This window comes from Thalia democratica, chromosome 1 (assembly GCF_965202585.1).
Source record: "Thalia democratica chromosome 1, ktThaDemo2.hap1.1, whole genome shotgun sequence".
NCBI lineage: Eukaryota > Metazoa > Chordata > Thaliacea > Salpida > Salpidae > Thalia > Thalia democratica.
In genome coordinates, this window is record NC_139165.1 from 81,194,226 (window position 1) to 81,215,792 (window position 21,567).

At 28.9% G+C, this 21,567-nt stretch overlaps 1 protein-coding gene across 1 annotated transcript; it reads right to left on the reverse strand.

The window, feature by feature from the left end:
• Positions 1–372: 372 nt before the first annotated feature.
• On the reverse strand, positions 373–20,398 carry LOC145849936 (uncharacterized). The gene is made up of 12 exons (XM_082955062.1): positions 20,187–20,398; positions 19,729–19,900; positions 19,067–19,115; positions 17,613–17,803; positions 16,985–17,139; positions 12,031–12,249; positions 9,490–9,660; positions 6,831–6,953; positions 6,313–6,414; positions 5,906–6,014; positions 2,145–2,377; positions 373–1,262 (listed from the first exon to the last, which is right to left on the reverse strand). Exons 1-12 carry the CDS (start codon positions 20,395–20,397, stop codon positions 1,132–1,134), a joined length of 1,866 nt encoding a protein of 621 aa, XP_082811188.1. The 5' UTR covers position 20,398; the 3' UTR covers positions 373–1,131.
• Between the last annotated feature and the right edge of the window lie 1,169 nt (positions 20,399–21,567).

Genomic DNA, 21,567 nt, shown 5'->3' on the forward strand with positions numbered 1-21,567 from the left:
GTACTAACATTTGTGCTATAAAATACTAATAACATATTTTAGACTGTATTTTGTTCACTTTTATAAACTTAAAATTTAGATTAACTATTTTACAACAGAATGTCTATATACTTTTATTGTAAATACGAAAAAGAAAAACAGGTTAACATAAGTAGTTCAAACCGGAAATAGCAGAATATTTAATTAGCAAAATTTTTACTTAGTACATAAAACAGTTTTTCAAACTACAAGATTCCATTTTTCTTGTTGATTCTTTAGAAACAAAAACATATTTTAAACACTAAGATTTATAGAAATGTGAAAAATACACTCGTTAACAAATCTTTTAAAAGTCTTTTAACAGATGTTTAATAAATGTTAGCATTGTTTAACTACCAAGCACCTTGACTCTACTAATAAAAAGATGCAAAAAACTCTTTGTTGTTTCGCCAGAATGTTGTTTTTTGTAGCACCCTAGCCATTGTCAAGCGATGAAGTCGCGAACAGTCGACTTAAAATTAAAACGTCAAAACACCCGTGAATATATTATGGTTCAAAAAAACGAGAAGTTGAAAACAATGTAAAATAAAATGGTATGCATAAAAGGAAGTCAGAAACCACGTGAACCGCTTTACTAAACAAACTTAGATTTGCTAAAACAACAAAAATATAGATTTAATATCTTACTTATAGAAATAACGTGTTTTAAAAATTAACTTCATTCCAATTTTTGTAAACAAAAAAGCAGTTATAACAACAAAGTTCATTGGTACTCAAGTGCAAATAAACAAAATCAACCTAAAAATGTAGCTTTAACATCAAAAAACTGTAAACCGTAGTTACACGGACAGCTTTTGAAAACTTCTTTAAGAAAAGAGATCAGTAAGCTTTTTAAATGTCTTATTAAAACTTATAACAGATTCGATAAATAAACTATTTTTAAAATCTAATTATGATAAACATTTGGTCAAGTCAATAAAAAACAAACATATTTTTAGTCTAGCAGTAAACATTAAAGTTTTAAAAAACTTTTAAATCTACTATGTATAACAACAAACAGTCGAATTAGACTAATAAGGAATGCTCATCTAAAACATATTACTAGAAAAGCTAAACAAGATTCCTAAAAAAAATTTCAGGATTCCAAATTTTTCAGTTGTAGAACGAAGTTGCGGGTAACGACTGGACCTGTTGTCCCTGGTTGCCATGTGAACCGACCGCGGTGAAGTTGGAAGGGTATCCCCCTGAAAAACTCTGCATTGACGTCACGTTGGGTTGGTATCCTGTGTGGTGGTAATAACAGTTGCAATTTTATTAAAGTTTTTTATATATTTTACAACTAAATTTAGAAAAAAAACAGTGTCCTAGACAAGTTATTCCAAAAAGTTTTAAAATAGTCTTGGCTGATAGTTTATTTAATATTTTTTCCAAAATTAGACGGTTAAACATGTTTATCTTTTTATTTACAACTGTAACAAACTAATTTACTTGTAGATTTTAAACTTAAAAATAGGATACGAATTTAATCACACTCGTTAAATTTTTTTTGTGCTAAGTTTCCGAACAAAGAGAATAAACTTATGTCTATGATACACTATTAGTCACACTATAGAAATGAAAAGTCATGAGTAATTCAATCCTATCAAACACTATTTTAATATCTTTTAACTTATTTGAATACTTTAGTACCGTTTTATTACTACTTTCTAACTAAATATGTTGGCTAATGTTATAATACAGAAAACTAAGTCGAAAGGATTTCGTTCTTGAAAAAGTATAAGAAGTATTTTGGTGAACAAAACTCATTTAAAAGTTAAACTTCATGTTCAAAATTTATTGCGTTGATGTTGTGCGTGCACGTATAAATTTTTTTAATCCAAAAAAAAGAACCTTATAGATACTTTTGTACTGTTATAAAAATTTACAGTCAAAACAACAGTGAAGTGAAGCTGCATCTTGTATTTGTACTTGCCTTTTAAAATTTCAAAAACAAATGACACTACAATTTTTTAACTGCCATAAATTTAATATAAACCTATGATTTTTTATTTGATATATACTTTGACGTATCTTAAAAAACTTTACTGCATTATATAAGGTATAATTTTATATTAAAAATAAAGTAATGGAACTATTTTTTTAAGCTTTAAAAAAAAAATTCCCACCTCTGGACACGTTCCTGGGGTGATAACCTTCGATGCCCCCATTGCCCTGTTGCCTGGCAACGTGGTGGTGCGGGGGGAAGTCCTGGGGGTAGCAGGGGTTTCCCCTGAAGTGGTAAGGGTAACCCCCGTCGCTGGGAGCGGGTTGCAAGGAGGCGGCGAGACCGTTGAAGTCGAACTTGTAAGCGTACCGCTTTCCGTGCACCTTCGACATTATGTTCTTGTCGTAGTAGTATCTGTGGATAATATAATTTATAGGAATAATTTAATAAAAAATGATGAAGAGTAATTATGATCTTTTTGTAGTAGTTTTTGTGGATAATGTATTTAATAGAATAATTAAGTTAAAAAAAATGATTGCTATTAATCATAATTTTTTCGTAGTAATATCTGTGGAGTAGATACATAAAACCTTAAACAACTTACTAAAGAATAACAATTAGCTTCCATTATTGTTAGTAGCTAGTGTCGTAACAATATCTGTATGATATTGAAGTTTTATAATAAACTGTAGAGAACGAAAACCGACTTTTTGAAATTATGAGTTTAGTGTTGAAGCATGTGAAAAAATATAAAAAAACAATACAAGACTTTTTTTGTTTTTGATTAGTAACCATGAGTATCGGTTGGAGCCTATTGAAATAATGAAAACAGTTTAAAAAAATAGCATCTTTTTAAGTAGTATCTGATTAAAATAATAAAACTTTTAAAAACAAGGCAACAACATACTTTAATTAATTTAAAAATGTGTGCTAGACAGAAAAATTCTTTAATAAATTTAAAAAAATTCTACAGATCGGTACCGTTTTCCTTGTGGACTTCTGTCATTTATAGTAGTGAAAATGGAAACATTATTTTTAAAACCATAAGGGTACGCTTGTTCTTTAAAAAATATGTATTTTCGCTTGAGTTCAAGGTACGTATGTGTTCGAAGTGGGAGCCTTAGCAATGTTTCTATTGTACAACTCCTCTGTTGCTTAAAACAAAATAATCAAGAATACAATTTAGGCTCTATTTTTGTAATCGATACTTACAAAACTTTTATGTTACCAAGTGTTCTCTTGAATTCAAAGGTTTTTCTTTCTATAAAATCGTCTACGTTGTGGCAATAGTTTGATGCCGGCTTGTCTATGCTTTGTATAGCTAGTCATCTTGCTACATCACAATCAACAAAGAGCACAAAATAAAACATTATTTTCATTGATTAAACCTGTTGTTGCATAGTGCGTTTAGAGTATATTTGTGCGAGAAAGTTTTATATGATCTTAGCGCAGACTTTGATCATGGTCAAATAAAGTCAGCTGTCAAACAGTTTGTTTTAACACAATCTTAAGATGTTATTGGAATTACAAAAGATGAATAAAGGTAACTTCAAGGGGCTTTTTTTTATGTAAAAAAATATATTGTGTCCCTACTACAACATTCGTGCTTTGAAAACATCTGTTTGAAAAATTTTGATAAAAAGCGCAATAATAAATTTATTCTAAAGGGCCGTTTTTTATAAAACTTAGTGATAAATTTGCTACTAACATAATCAATTTTTAGATGCATCGTTTAAATAACTTCAAAAACTACTTGGTTTTCAATTATATGACTTCAGTCATGACCAAAGTCAGCTGTCAAACAAAGTCCTTTGATCACGAACTTTCTGATAAAATTATAAATAGAGTTAGGTAACTTGAAGACACTAAGTACGTGTTAGTAACATGAAACATTTACGTAAGATTTTACTAAAACATATTTTTAACTGATATGTTGGTTTTAGAAGGATAGTTGAATTTCTAAAAGTTTTTATGAAAATGTTGACAATAAACAAAAAATATTTTTTAACTATTTATAAGTTCCGATAAAATAAATATGATCATTTATTTAAATTTAAAAGCAATTTATGTTAGTTCGAGAAAAATTTAAAAATTTATTTGCTTGGCTACCAGGGGCGTAGCGTGGGGAGGGACACTGGCGCATGCGTGCCACCCAAAAAAATAAAAATGTAAAAAAAAGAATGTAATATCTTTATCCTTTATAGTTTATTTTTTCTGCTTAATTTGCCTTTTTTCAACTATGTTTGTCTAGTATTCAAAAAGTTAAACGTAATTTTGAATACCAATTAGTGACCAGTTAGAAAAGTACATGTTATTACTCAATATACTGATTCGGTGCGTAATTGCAAATGCGCACCGATGTTGATGAAAAACTCCATAAGGAAAAAATTTATAAGTTCATTAACTTCATAAGAATTTATACTCAAAAAGCACGCAATTAATATAGCGCACCGCTGTAGTATAACCTTATGGCAGATTATTTTTCTACAAAAAGTTTACAAAAATATTCACGCTTAAAGAAAAATTAAACAATTTTACAATTTTTTTATGCTACATTGTTAAGACTACTGCTAGTTTTCTGAACTTTATTTTTCTAAACATACAAGATAACTGTGTCGGCCTATGAGAAATAAACTTTGTTTGTGATTTTTATTTTAAACAAATACAATCAAATGAATTAAATTTAAAAAGTATACTTTTAATTATTTTACAAAGTTGTAATAAACTGTAATAACAGTTATAAAGTTGGTCTATTTTAACTTCTGTGTAACTTTATTAAAGTTATAAGCAATGAGGTGTTGTTATCACTGTTGTATTGTATATTAAAGAGATTGATATTTTTTTCGTAAATAAAACAGATACTTTCGTTTTATTGAATAAATTAATTTTTAAAGATATTAAGTTTACTCTAAGTAATAAAAACAATTTTTATTTAGTAAGTTTACATTTTTGCAAGTATAAGTAATTCTAACGAAATTTATACTTTTTTTAAATTGTTTAATTTTGTAATATATAAATATTTTTTAAAACAGTTAACGAACTTATTTTACTTAATAAATTTGTTTTAATTATATTATTATAGAAAGTTTTTTTATAGCTAATTACAAAAGTTTTAATTTAGAGGCTTTTTTGAGAAAAAAAATTGCGCACCCCCTGACCAAAATACCACGCTACGCCACTGTTGGCTACTATTCTTTAGTTCAAAAAAGCGTTGCATGTTTGTAAATTTATTACTTTACAGTAAAAATGCATTCAACATATTTAAATCATGTATTTCTTAGATTAGTCAAAAATATAAATTACAAGCAATACTTTTAAAGTCATTATTACTTTCAATTACAATAACTCTTTCAAAACGTACATTTAGACTATTTATTTTCCAGTGAATAAATTACCCATAGAAAAGGTGTGTAAACTTATTACAAAAGACACAGACTAATAATAGGTTTAGTAAGAAATTAGATACTACTATAAATAATAATGTCATACACTTCATAAACAGACAAGTATATACTTATTGTATTTTCGTTTATGTATTGTTCTGACTTAAAAGTATGGTCATTTTATGCGGACTTGATAAGCGAAAGATCTTTTTTGTACATTAGATCTTTAGACTAAACTTTGTGAGCGCTTTTCTTTTATCGTTCGATGAGCAATATATTTAATTTTGAAAAATGTTCATACAATTTAAACCCCTAAGCACCTTGCTAAGTTAATGAATTGCAAACTTTTTTTAATTCATGCTTTTTATTCATAATTTTGTTGATTAATAAACTTAATTAAAACCAATTCTAAAGCAAAACAACTCGTTCAGAAAAATACTACAACCCTTCACTAAAGAGCCCTGTCGAGTAATATTACAGTTCATATTAGATCTGCTCTAAGTAAAAACCAAGAAAAAAAACTTATAACGCATAACATAAGTACTAAACTTCAACTCACCTCAAGGCCCTACTTAACTTGTCGTAGTTCATGTTCGGTTTGCTCTTCCTCATTCCCCACCTTCGTGCCACGTCGTCCGGGTCGACCATCTTGAACTCGCCGTTGACTCCTGTCAATTGAACGATTAGTTTACCAAGTGTTTGCCTTGACTATGCAAGACTGTGCTTTTGTCTTCCTTGATAAAACTCATTGACAAGGAAAGTGATTTTTTATAAGGTAGTTTGTAGCTAAAGAGAGTACAAACACATGAATTTAGTTTATTAAATTGGCAAAAATAAAAATTAGCAAGTCTTAATACCTTTTCCTGATTGTTTTCTAGAGATAGTTATATTTTTTAAATATTCTACATAACAGCTATAATAAAAAAACCTGGAGTAAAGAGTTATTGTTATAAAACAAAGTGTTACCTTCCCAAGTAATAGAAGACGAATTGGATGCATCGCTCAAAAGTTCCAGTAAAAATTGCCACAATTGTATCTGACCGCTGCCTGGGTTACTCAACCTTGCACCTGCGTGAGATGTAAGCTTGTAAGGTTTTGTAAACATTTTACACCCGTCTACTTAATTATACTGAAAGATTAATTCAATTATAAGTAGCATTGGAAGTATAGCTTTGTTTTTGAGTTTACTTTATACATAGTGAATTTTTAACCAAGTATATTTTTGTTGCCTAGAACATTTACATAAACACTTAGTTAAAACAATTTAATTTATCACCTGAATTGCAAGTAAATATTTTATTATAAACTTTTGAAAATATAAGAGTACTTAACTGCTCTAAATAATTATACTTTTTGTTGGTTACTTTACTAAGAAATAGATTGAAACACGGTTCGTATTGGGTAATTTAATAAGTATTTCAAACTTTTTCAATACTCTGCACCGCACAAATTATAAAATAATTAAAATTAACTTTTCAACAGACTTGTGGGTCCGAATATTGCGTAGGGGTCCATTGCCGGTCCCTGGTTCCCGGATAGTTGGTTACCTGGCAACTGGTTACCAAGGAGGCTTCCTGACGCGCCCCTCAACTGCTGGTTGCTACCATCTGCCAAAGTTTAAGTCTTTTTTAACTAATTAACTTACATTAAAACAAATATATATAAAGAAGTATTACACAGTCTTAAACAATGACAGCATTTATAAAGATTATACACTTTTACCTCAAATCTTACGGTGGACTATAAACTTTAAAAGTTTTGGTATTATCCCATTTTAACTTCGGTTATGCAGGTTAGATGCAATTAAAAAATTACTTTCAGTGCTTTCTATGTATTACTTTTACGGACAAATTTATTTCTTCGCAGTCAACCCACGACAATCATGATATTGACGACGTCACACACTCGCTTCCGGTCTGCCGAGGAAATCCAGTTTGGCGCCAACATGAGTGACGTCATAATATTGTTCGTGTTTTGAACAGTTTCATTATTAACAGTTGTTTGCTGCATTTGTTCGAGTTCAAAAAGTTTTGATAAGTTCCTAAAGTAAGAGAAATATTTGTGCTAAGATAAACATTCTTTAATTAAGTTAAAAATGTGTGCTGGACCAAAACATTCTTGAATTAATTGAAATATGAGTGCTGAACAAAACCATTTTTAAAATAAATAAAACATACATATCTTCTAGAAAAAACGTTCCAAAAAGAAGTAAGTTATGTGTACTGGAATTTTTTTTTAAATTTAGTCTTTTAGTACTTATGTGAAAATTGCTGTGAAAATTTCAAGTTATCCATTTTTTTATTGTGTTACGTAATGAAGTAAACTTCTACTGTAAACTCTGACCTACTGATAAAATTGTTTACTTTTTATATTTACATAAGTCAATTCTACAAAAAGTTAAAAAAATTTCAGTTATTATAAGTTTGATAATAAATTTTTTCTTTGAATTTAGTAGAAAAATATTTGAACGAAATTTGTATAGCTTTTTCATGTATCACTATATTATTGTAAGTATTACAAAATTAAATAAAAGTTAAGAAAAAAAAATAATTTTTTTTTGTAAAACTATGTTTGTATAGAGCTGATTTAACTTCTATTTTTAAATATGACCTGTTTGTTAAGGCAATTAAATCGTGTACACGGGCAATCAAGGTATAATTAAAATTTGGTGAAAACTAAATTGTTACCGCAGTTAAGAAATAAACAAAGTTGTTGAACTAATGTATTGCTTAGGAACACATGATTGTTAAGATCAATAGTTTTGTAGAAATTACTAAATGAAAAAAAATCTATTTCTATAAACAATAATTTAAATTATTCTAATATTGAAATATTTGTAAATGTTTTAAGTTTTATATAAAGAAAAAACTAAATTTCATGATTAAATAACTAAAAAATATATTAGCTGTTAGTTTTATAAATTAAATGAAAAAAATAAATTTTTCTTTTTAATGTTCAAGCATGTGATGTATTTAAATATATTTACAGTATTAAATATTCTTTTATAATGTTCGTTTAGTTTCTCGCTTTAAAATACCTTTATCAGATAAAGTGTTGACTCATTTTACGCAAAATACGAATATATTTACTTCTCCCAGCAAATAACTTTCATAGTAATTCTATAAATGGCATTTCCTTATTTTTCTCAATAACTAAGTTTTACGTTGCATTTTACGCTACTAAAGTTAGAAGTAAAATTACAGGTGAATATCTCTTAATAATTAATAATTATAAGAATCCGTTTTAAAGTTTAGAAAAATAAAACAATTTTATGGCTACTAAATAAACTGATATGAAAGTTTTTAAAATTTTTTTCGATTTTTTTAAAAGTTAAACTGGGATAAAGTTTCTTATTAAATGCATATATAAGTATTGATAACAAATATAAACTAGTGTTAAACAAAGGACTTTAAGTGTGAATATAGAAAATTTTGTAAAATAAAAGTTTTTGGTAAGAAACTATTTACTTTTACTTTCGTTTTTGTTTATGTGAGTTATTATATGGTCGTTCTAAAATTTTAAATAAATCGTGATTAGATAAACAAAGACAATTTTAGCATAAGAACTAAGAATAGTTTGTGATTAATTTAAATTTCACTTACTTACCGTTTTTTGCTTATTAGTTTTACAAAGAAAATTGATGTTGCATGTTAATTTTCAACTTATTTATTAAATCTTATATAAAGTGATCAATTTATTGTAATACACTTACTTTAAGTTTCAAAAAAAAAAAAACTCAATAGTTTTAAGAGTAACAAAAATATTGTTTAAAATTTCATAAATTCAAAACAAAAATGTTCACACCATATTTTCACTTCAATATAATAGTAAAACGCATGTGATTTAAACCAACTGAATTTTCTATTGAAAATGTGACCCTAGTCATGTTTCAAAAGATAAATCACATTAAATCTATAAAAATATCTAACTTTTATATCTAAATTTAAAATTTCTACCCCCATTGTCTACATTCTAACATCACTTACCATAAATCAATCGATCGAAACTTTTATTGCAAATACCTCTTAAGTTATAACACTAATGTTACAAAAAATTATATGTTAGTGGAAAGTTTTAAAAAATTATTTCAATTCATAAGCTCTATTTGTTTTTTTTATATTGATATACCCTAACAAAACCAACCGAAACTCCTGTTGTAGGCCCTGCTCCTCCCTCCCACCTCCTGGTATCCGTTCAGGGAGTTCACCCTGGAAGACGTGGGCTGGAAGGCGCTCCGCTCCACCTGGTCCTGGAACTGCTTCTCCACGTCGGCCGGCGACAGGTTGGGAAGGTTCTGCTGCTGCGTCGTCTGGTCTGTTTCGAAAGTTTTGATTTATTAATCAAAGTATGCAAGTTTGTTTGATTAAAACATGTTGTACGAGTGAATATTAGGTTGTGCACGTTGAAAGGTGGTAATTTTGACAGGTTCGGCTGCCGGGTTGTCTGTTCAGGGGACTTTATTTCATTTAATTTTGCAGATCTGGTGTAACTAATTAAGTAATACTTTTGTAGTTTTTTTTAAAGACTCACAAAAATTTCAGAAATCATCTTAATGTTTGATATTAAAAAAAAAACTCTAATGCTTCATGCCCTATCGGCTGGTAGATTGTTGGTCAGATCATTCATGTGCTTGTTGAAACTGAGTTTTTAGCAGTTTTTAAAACTGTTACTGTTTTTTCTCATTTCTTAATTTTTTAAAACACCGTGAGTTTTTCAAGTTAAACTAAGATTTATAATTTTATTTTTATTTTATAGAACTTAAAATTAGTTATTTATTGACGCTTTTAAGATACTGTACAGGTTAGGAAGCAAGCAATTACTCCTAAAGTAAACCAACTGCGCATTAACTATTTTTAACTTTTGTGATTCAATGTTTCCATTTAAGCTTGTTGTTGTTAAGAGAAATAGTGTTTTAGAAAAATGAAACTAGATAGTTTTCTAGGTTAAATGGTTGCATAGCATTGCAGGAAGTTGTGTAACAAAATAAACTTGTGCTTTATAAAGTATAATAACCATTTGTATTATAATACAATTTGAAATTTATCAAAATCTTGTAAAGTTCAGCTTTAAAATAAGTATATATACACTCATATAATCAGTTGTGTAAAAATAAACTTTAGAAAATGTTTACATGAGCTTTACTTATTAAACTGAATTTTAACAATTTTTCATCAGCACATTCTAATATTTTAAATCCACTCAACTTTATCAAATCCATTTAAGAAACATTTAAACGCAGAAAATTACAAAGAATATAAACAAAATTAAAAAATCATTAAATCATTTCCGCTATTTTGAAAGCATTTATTCACAAAAAACTTGTTATTCATCGCTTTAAGATTTAAATCTTATGTAAGTGCGTTCTTTTCGACTTTTGTATCTAAGTAATTCAATAAACAAATCTTAATTCTTCAAGTAAACTATTAGGATTGATGTAATGTACAAACTAACTGCATGAAAAGGTCAAAGCGAAAATTATAAAATTACGGCAGACTTGAGATTTCAATAAACAGGGTCATTAACATTTTAGTTTTAATTTTACTTATGAATGTGTAACTAATTAAAGAATTATAAAAATCTAGTTACGTCGATCGACATCGTTTCTATTCTTTTTAGAATCGTATTTTAAACAGAAAATGCCAAAAAACTCTCACAATTTATTTTTTAGTTTTAAAAGAGGCAAGTACAAAACAACTACACCCTTATAATTTTTGTTAAATTTTTGTTTGATAAACACAAACATAATTAAATTGGTAGTAAGAAATAATGTTAAACTATTGGTTAATACAATAAAGCAGTAGTCTTCAACCTTTTTAAGTGTGCACACCACGTTACTAAAAAATAAATTCTGTACACACTTGACTATTGGAAATATGTAAATATTATTAAATAAAACACTTTTTTTTATGCTTTGAGCACCTTAGTATATAAATAACGGCTTAAGAGCTGTTATTTTGTGCTACAATTTGTTTTTTTCCATAGATAAAACAAAAAATATGTCATCTAGAATATATTTTTTCACTATATTACATTTTCTGTGCACAGTAAAATAATTTCTATGCACACTAGTGTGCACCGGCGCACACTTTGATGACCACTGCAATAAAGTTTAGCTTTTATAAAGTTAAAAAGTCATTATTTTGTCCCTTATTTATAAAAGGCTGCTGATATAACACATTTTTAACCAAAAATTTTTTAAATGTCTTCAACTAGTTAAGATATAACTTACGACCTATTCACTCACAAGCATACAACAAAAAAAAAATAGGTTGATGTAGAGCATTGAAATAAAAATGGTACGTTTTCTATAGCAAGTCTCACTTCTACGTTTTAAAACAAAATCCTGTAAATTACTTTTAAATAAACCATAAAAGTTGTTTACTCATGAGTTTATCATATACTTGGAAAAAATAAACATATACTTGATTAAAATAGATAAATAGTTAACATTCTTTGGTTTTATCATTAACTGGTTTTCTACAACCTATCCTTGTAATCCGGATACCCAACGAAGATTACTAAGTAATGTAGTAACATACAAAAATAAACTTAAATAAAATAAAATAATGAATACTAATAAAACCCAACAAACTAGTTTTTTCCACTCTCTCTAAATGGTCTAGAATCTAGATGTACCATGAAAGTTACTAAATAGTAAAAAAAAATCTAAAACACCCAACTAACTTGTCTTCTCCACCCTCTTCAAATAATCCAGGTGCTCCATGAAAGTTCCCGCCGCCTTCTCGCACATCGTGACGTCACGGAAGTTGTCGCGGGTGAACTTGCACAGCTTCTCCCCGTCCAGGTTGTCGAACGACTGTGACGTCACGCCGGACAGCCGATACTCCACGATCACCCACTCGGCCCACTCCTTCACGTGCTGCTCGCTCCACAGCTGCGGTTCTGTTTGCGGGGATTTTATTTTGTTTGCGAGTTTGAAAGTTTTATTGAAAATTTACGTGCGTTAAAGCTAGCAGGCTTAGAAATATTTCAATATAAGTAAGCTCTGAAATTGTAGTACTGTAATAGAGAGATAATTATTTAGTTAGGAGTTTTATGTGCAAGAGAAAATAAATAGTTTTATTTTTGGTTTAATAAAACAGTTTTGGAAATTTGTTATGAAATTAACATGCTGAATAATTTACTTCCTCTCTAAGGAATTTGTTTTTACTTATCTTGTGAAATACTGTCATTTGATTTTTGCATGTAGACATAAAAGTTTTACTCTACACTTAATGGTCTATTAAATATAGTTACTAACTTAGTAAATTAATTTATTTTTTAAAAGTTTACAAAGGGTTTAATTAATGTATGAAAACATCTCTCACAAGTTTCATTAATGTAGTTTAGAGATAATAATATGTTGATGTATTTAAAGGTAATAATATTTTGATGTCTTTAGGGGAATAATAATTTGTAGTGAAAATAAATGATAATCCAACAGACTAAACTTTAAGATCATGCTTTCAAAGTTGTTTCAACATCTTTTTAAACGATATTTTAAATTTAGACTGAAAATGATGGTACCTATGTAAAACGTTTAAATGTATATCTGAGTTTAAAATAAATTAAAATTGTTTTTAAATTTCAAACTTATAACTTACTTACTTTTATGAATTTAAAAAGTACCTAAGTTTTCAAATCAAAAACTATCTAATTAATAGTGTTTTCTGAGAGAAATGAGTATAAATTGAAAATATAAGATACACCAATAGCTTTTATCCCCTTAATACGCTTATTATCGAGCTTATTAAAAGAGGAAACATTGCCTGTTTTCTATGAATTTTAGAATGGTACGACTGCATAAACTAGATTGTTATTTTCAGTATATATTTCTCATAACTTAAAAAAATTCCATGAAAAGCTCATCTGAATAACCTTTTATTCTGAATAATGCGTTTTTAATTTTAGTAAAGATTGTTTTTGAAATGCTTGAAATTTTAATTATTTACGCAATTAAAACTTTAATTTCAAACATTAATAACATTTAAAGTACAAAAAAGCAGTTAAACTGTTTATTTAAAACATTCCTAGTGAATTAAAGTTATGATTGTAAAGTTTTTTTTTTTTGATAAACCAAAATAGTTCTATTGTAGCTCTATAAAGTTAAAATAAAAGCAACACAAATAAATTTAATTCAAAAAAGTAATACACATAAAAATGGCATCAATTTTAATCTGTAAAATTCAAAATTCTATCCATCTATGTTTAATTTAGTATTGAGCTTTACATAACTGCTTTCGCAATTAGTTTAATACTGCATCCAAAAGTTTAAAACTATACATTCATTACTGAGTTATTACTAAAGTACTCGTTTGAACTCTAACTACTAGTGGGTGTAATTAAAAGTTACATAACTTCTGAATGCTTACATGGTTGTGCTATGAAAAAGTCTACTAGCATAAGGACTCATTATATTTCACGTAACAATAATAGTTATAATATCACGTACTTCTTTTTGCTAGTGCTGTATAACTGAGTACTTACTTTATTATCCTTTTCAACAGTATTAGGAATTAATGTTAAATTTATCATGATTTTTTTCTTTTTTGATTTACTGAAAATCTGTTTTAAAAGTTGATTTTTTAAGTTATTTAGTTGTTGACTACAAAATTTTGAAGTTAATCACTTCAACCATTCTGACGGAAAATCAATCAAATACGTTTGCATACGTGAAATAAAAAAATAAACAACACGAGTACCTCTATGTTTATAAATACCAAAAAAATTTAGGTTGTTCGTAAGGTACTGTTTTGTATTTATAACTATCTTATAACATTTACTTAAATAACAATCATGCAACGAAAAATTTTAGAGACAAAAAAATTAGAAATTACATAAAGAGAATTTAAAATATACTGCTGAAAAATTTACTTAAAAAAACACATGATTATTTTAAGTAAGCTATATCTTGCAGATATACTAAAACCACTATAGACTGATGAGACTAATAGGTTCTGTTGACAGTTAACCTTATGGAAAACAAACTTACTTACAAACATGCTAAGACTTTACAATACTATATTCTGCTTCATATTAAAACTTAATTAAGTATTCATTTGAGTAAATATGTTCTATAGAAACATGCTGAGTCACTTAACAATTTATATTACTTCTACATTATCAAGCACAACAGACTAAGAACGCAAACCCGTGTCCTCACTTTAAAACATCCTCGCTGAGAAGCAATTTATTCAACGAAACTAACCGGTGCCATCTCGTAACTCGAACATCTTGCTAAGGTGCTCGTGGTGCTGTATAAAGTAATATCTTACCATTTCGTGGTACGGGCCTGGGTGTTTTTACAAAAAAACAGCTGGGTTAATCGATTGTATATTAAGAACAAGTCTAACTTATACTTAAAGTGAAGCGACAAGTTAAACCTTTTAAACACAACTCCTTTTTTGAAGTACAATAACCTTATAAAAATATTTGCAAATAAAAAAATTTACGAATTAGCTGAGTGTTTTTTTCTAAAATTTAATTTTTTTTTCAGATATTTTAAAAGTTTAATCTGAAAACTTTTACTTTAAAAAAAAGCAAGTTAAAAAAATATCATTAAATTAAAGAAAACAATCAAGTAAACTAAAAAAACAAATTATTAAGAAAACTTTTTCAACCTAAGAAGTGGTATTTGTCACTCATTTCGATGCTTATACTTTCTCTCGATTCTTGGTTTTTCACCGGATCCTCTGACGTAGGACTTTGTTCGAATTTTTTTACGGGACTTTGTTTTTCTAGTTGTACTGATTTTACTTGTGGTACGCCAGTAAATACCTGTTTTACCTGCTCATTCGGTTTAGGACTTTGTTCGCATTTTCTTACGGAAGTACACAACTTCGGTTTGTTTTCTGATTGCACGGAGCTTACTTTTGGCACTTCGTTATCTCCAGTGTCCGCCTGTCCAACCAATCCTCTGACGTCCAATTTTGAGGAGTCCAAAGCATCTGAACCGTTTGCAAACACACCTTTTGGGTCTATCAGTTGCGCAAGATCGTGTTCACTGAGCTGCATCAACTCACCAAACTGTTTATCATCCATGCAACCTTGATATTGCTGGCCGCCGTTGTTTACCGGCGTCAGCTGAGTGTTTACGCAGTCTCGTTGTTCGCAACTGTTTACTTGCATCTGCTGAAAAATCAAATGTTCTTGTCGGCTGCAACTGTTCATTTGTATCTGCTGAGTACACATATGGTCTTGTGCTTGTCTGCTGAAACTGTTCACTTGCATCTGCTGAGTACTAATATGGTCTTGTGTTTGTTGGCTGCCACTGTTCACTTGCATTTTCTGAGCACTCATATGGTCTTGTGCTTGTTGGCTGAAACTATTTGCTTGCATACAGGTTTCACACAACTGCTGAGGCTCTACGTAGCTGTTGTAATGGAGTTGCGGGTACTGTGCAACTTGTGGTACAAGTATACTTAGTTATAACTTTTGTTCGAATTGAAATCACACAAACAAAAAAAGAAATACATTTGCTAAAAGCTATTTAAAACGAGTGTTTTTATCTAGATTTAATATATTATATGAAACTTTTCATATAAACTTATTGCTTAGATAAAGATTTTACAGATGTAAAAATATAATGTACTTTGATTCAAAAAATATGTATGTAAAAATATTTAAAGTTTTTTGAGTAATTTTTAAAGCAGTTAATGTTTTCATCTTGCTTATATGACTTATTTAGTTGTATACAAAAACTAGTTTTGAGAAGAGAAAACAGAGTTTTCAAAAACTTAAAGTTGTTTAGAAATACAAGTTTTTTTGCGGTTTTTTAATTGACCAATTAAAACTGTGAGGCACAGTTTTGCTTATCGAGGTTAACTAATCCAAAACAAGTTTAATCTTTACACGAAGTAGCTTTTGTGACGCTGGTTTTATTTTTTAGTCTAACTAAATTATTTAACGAAGATTTGAAATCATTAGTTGTACTTTACATTTAAATAAAAAAGGGGTAATACCCTATAAAATTTATGATATACCTAAGGAAGACAAAAGGTATAATTGAATATAACCATTAAATTTAGCGTATACTTAAAGACAGTCAAAAATCAATTAAAAATAATGACTTACATAAAGTTTGTTTTATTATCATAATTTTGTCTATGTATAATAGTTTTTATACATACTTAATTTACAAACTGGATATAACAACTAAACTTGAGTTTTCCCTTCCGGCTCCCTTTATTTGATTTTATACGAAACAGCACAAAAAAAATGGGTACAAACATTAATTAAATGATAACAATCAAGTTAACTTTGACTGTAACCGAAATTAAAAAGCTTACGAAGCAGCAATGACAATTTAGAGCACGGCATACTGTTTTTGACACTACAAATTATCTTTTAGTATCATGTACACACTTTTTACATTAATTTACTACATACTTTACATACTTACACTAACTGTTAATCACTATTGCTATGTATAACTATTAAACTATAATATTGTTTATTATATCATTATTCTATGTTTAAACACAAACCACATTTTTTTAGTACCACACACACACTACTTTACATTAGTTTACTACATACTCACATCAATTGTTGATCACTGATACTGTGTGTAAACACAAACCAAAACAAATAACATAACATTATATATATATATATATATATACATATATTCACAAACCTGCAGGCACGATCACCCTCTTGCTCTCTCCCGTTCCCTCCTCACCCTGATCCTGCTGAGCGTCCCGCTCCTGCTGGTGATCTTGCTGATCTCTCTCGGCCGCCTCCTGCTGCTGCTGCTGCTGGTACATCATGATGTCCAGAGCTGAATCTTTCCTGGGAAGAGTATGTGTTTTGTTAAAAGTTGAATTTTTTGAAACATTCATTGTTGCTTGGTGTAGCAATTTTGTTTTGCTGTGACATTTTATTACATAACACAAGTTTTTTTTTATTTAAATTTTACTAAAAATGAGGAGTATTTCATCGATGTTGTTCTAAATAAAGTTTTGTACTAAGTTTACATTAAATAGGTCCTAAGACGAATTGTTTTGAGCGCTTTTTTGTTGTTCAGTAAAAATTACAAAAAAAAACTATATAGAAAGGTTTTAAAAATATTATTAATAAAACAGAACATATTTTTTAAAACTGTTGTTTATATAAAAGAAAGCTATATATTTGTATTTCTTTATCATAAACGAAAACTCCAAAAAATCTACAACGAACTGGCATGAATTGTTGGTTTGAGTTTTGTGTCAAAAGTTGTTAGAAAAAAAACTGCACACCAACATTACAACATTAAACAAACTAACATGATTTGCTGCTGCTGGTAGTAATCTTGCTGCGGCTGGGGGGAACCACTCGACGCGCTGCTCCTCTGCTGCTGCGATTGGCCGTAGCCGGCGGTCGCGTTGAACATGGCGGACCAATCGGAGCCTTCCATTTGCTGCGTGGGACGGAACGCGGTGGCGCACTGGAGGTCGACCGCCGACTGCTGGTAGCTCTGCGAAATTTTGTGACGTAAATTTCAACTGTTCTAATTTCCACTCATAGTTTGTGAGTGCTGAGTGTGAACTTTTGTCGAAGTTTTGTCGTTTTTAGTTGGTTTGTGATCAATATATAGGTTTAGCTCAAATTATGCAGATATTTTGTAAACTGCTTGTAATTATATAAAATGTTGTAAAAGTTGATACTTATTTCAATACTTAATGGAAAACTACAATTTTATTTTACGTTCTATCATCATATTATACTTATTACTAAATACTGTACAGTCACCTCTTGCGAATGTACGCACTCGTTTGATTACACACTTTCGTTTAGTTACGCATTTTAAAATTCTCAAAAATTTTAAAAATCTTTAATATTGCACGCTTGATGTATGTATTTAATAAAAAATCATTTAATTTTGTTTTATACTGTCAAGAAAAGTTAAAGTAAAAATTTTAAATAATAAAGGAAGAGATAGATTTCTAACGATTTAACATTTTTGCATTTTTAGTTTGTGCTTTCCATAAGTGACCAAAGTATTGTAAAGCCTTGCTTTTTATATTTCACGTCTAATAGCTCTCTTTTACACCTTTAAATCGAACAAGGTACGATGTTCAACTCCTCAAAGTATTTATGAAATAAGGCTTCATTTCAACTCAATAAGTCTTTTATTTTCAGCTTGTTTGTTCCTTGCCTACCTTATATTGAACTTATCTTGCGTAACAAAAAATGAAAATATGTCTCTAACACCATGCAAGACAAGTTTAATCTTAGGTGGGCAAAGTTAATATAGAAAAATTATTTTTGAATACACACAATTATTTTTTACCAAAAGACTTTTTGCATATACTTGCAATTTGAATGAAAAATATTTTTTTAAGCTAAACAAGTGAAAAAGCTTCTAAACTGTATTTAATCAACTGCATTATAAGAAAGCAGTAAATAAAGTAAGTTATTTGCTATCTCTCGTTTAGCTACGTTCTTTCGTATAGTTACTCATTTTTTCTGTAAACACAATGTGCGTAGATTTGCGAGAGGTGACTATAATAACATTATATTTTTTTAATCCATACGTTTAGTTAAATTATAGTTACGGTCAACTAGATAATACTGTTTTTTAAAAAGTATTTTATAATTTATTTTATAACAATCTTTATTTTGCTTTAAAAAAAACAACAATCTTAAGTTTTTTATTGTAGATTAAAACATTTTTTCTTTACTACATAAAAACTAACTTTTTTGCTTGTTCTTACAAAAACCAAAACAAGCATAATACCTGAAGATCTCTGTTCATGATTAGGTCGTCAAGGTCTGATGATGCGTTTCTGTAAAAAAAATTGTAACAAATTCAAGTTTTCACAAGCATATTGTTAATATGTTGGTGTATTCAATGTGTAAAACAGTACATTTTTAAAAACTAAAACTAGTTAAAATGACACAATTTGTTTGTTAGAATTCGTTTTCCTAACGCTTTAAGTAACTGTCGTTTTTAGATTTTAACTTTATCGTTTGTTGTATGTTAGAGATATAAGGAAATTTGTTTTAATTTAGACAAAGTAAATGTACCGATTGTAAATTAGACATTTAAAAATAACAATTTTTTTTTGATTTAATACTTTAAACTGTAAAGTTTTAAATTAAATAACTAAACCTGAGTACAAATATCATACTTGTAGAACATAAAATGAAATTCACTCTATTCACACTCCATTTTTACCATACACACTTTACTTTATTGGAAATTAAAGTTTAAAAATGAAACATAGCTTTAACCGCTCCAGCTTGCGTCATGGTTATCTTGCCACCATCACTTATTAAAATTAACAATGAGACTCGTTTAAACTCATTTTTTAATTCTCATTGTTAATAATTGAAAAAATTTAGCTTAGCTCTAAAAAAAAATAAAAAAATAAAAAACTAATCGCAACAGAATCGAACCTGTTGTTGTTGTTCCTCTGCCGCTCGCCCTTCTCCTTGAAGAACACCTGGCTGGCCTGGCTGTAGTCCTGGGGCATCAGGTGCGACGACGTCACCACGAACTCGGCCGAGGAGAAGAGGGCGGGGGACGTCGGGTCGTAGTCGGCGCTCTTGCGCCCGCCGGTGGACGTACCTGTGCGAAATGTGATGATTTTTCAATCATGTTTGTGACAGATGCGTATCAGAAAAAATGTCCGTTTTTTGCAGAAGTTTGATTGAAATTGAATGTTGTTTATTGATTTTTTGTTGAAACACTCACCAGCGTTTTTCCGTATAAGTAATGCTAAACAAAAAAAAAGCTCTGAGTGGAAAAAAGTGCAAAAAATTCGAAGACGAAGACTTGTTTTTTTGTACAAACAAGATCCCGAACAGTTAACGTGCAGTTTTTAGCTTTTCGTTACACAAAAAAATCAACTTACCGCTGAGATCGGTGGGCGACATTTTTTGCTGTTTGATCGCGGGTCCTCCGTGTATCAACTTTTGGTGGTCCTGGTGGGTCTGCAGAATGTCCGGAAAGTTTATGCCCGAGTCCTGGTTGGACAGGAAGGTCGGCGATTGTTTAACTTCTGGGAAATCCCCTGAAATAGAGGGGCTTCCTCCGTTTTGCAAGTGATGGTCTATCAAGCTCATTATATACTATTTACTTATCTGTTGATAAAAAAATTTTGTTATAACCTAAATTTTAAAACTAATAACTTTTTACTTTATTATTACAATTATTCTTTTGATTGAAACCATGAACTCTTTAAAACTCAAAAAAAAAAATTAAAGTTAAAGTTTATACAAATATAGTAAACTTATTACAAAACTTTTTCATAGTCAACTTAAAAATAAAACATTCAATAAACAGTTTTTAATAGTCATCATAAATTAACATCAAAAAAGACTAAAAGTTTAAAAATTCAGCTTTAAAAAAACTTTTACAGCTATTGCGCCATACAACAGCAAAAAGCTGTTTGAAACTAAACAATAAGTTTTCTTAAACTTAAAATCAAACTTCTTCAAAGTTATGACGTGGCCACCCTTACAGCCTACTGATTTAATCGTTCAGATTTCATAGTTCATTTTTTTATTTTTTTGTTACAAACTACTTTCCAATTCAAAATATATTACTAATAAGTTTCAATCTAAATGTATTAGAAATATATATAGTATGTATATATTTTTATTTTGTTACCGTCTTTGAACATTGTTGACTTCTTATTTTTGACAATTATTTATATGTAAACGTATCGTAAGTTATAAACAATGAAAGTTTTAATAGTTTTATATTTTTAAAACAAATACGTAAGAAAGCAACAAAACTAAAACGAATAATACAACAAGCAATTTTTTTTTAAAGCTGGTACGTGTCAAGGTTGCTCACTTACCAAAGCATTAGAAAATTCCCAGCGCTTTTCTGTGAGCTGATAGTATTATAGTCTCATACTTCAAACGAAAGTACTTTAGATGTTTCGATTTGAAAAGCTTACGTTAAATAATTGAAAGTTAACTAATTTGAATTTTTTATTACTAACTACAAAGACTATCGATATGGCTTAAACCACAGAGTTATGCGGACTAAGTTAAACTTAACAAAAAACGAATAACTATAAAAAACACAATAAAACATGATGGGTTTAAAACTGTAACTGTCAAATACAACCTGTTTGAAAGCTGCAAAACTACTATTATATACCAAAATTATTTATAAAACAAGACTACAAAAATTACTTTTCTCGACAACAGTTTAGAGTAAGGAAAGATAATTAAAATCAATTGTATATACTATACTTGATTGTATAATTAGTTAATGACAAT

Bases quoted from the DNA above. Each gene is read 5' to 3' on its own strand.
- LOC145849936 (XM_082955062.1), bottom strand. From the start codon at position 20,397: ATGAGCTTGATAGACCATCACTTGCAAAACGGAGGAAGCCCCTCTATT. The intron at 19,901-20,186 runs GTAAGTTGATTT...CATTTCGCACAG, and splicing joins GTCGCCCACCGATCTCAGCG to GTACGTCCACCGGCGGGCGC. The intron at 6,015-6,312 runs GTAACACTTTGT...TTCAATTGACAG, and splicing joins GTCTTCTATTACTTGGGAAG to GAGTCAACGGCGAGTTCAAG.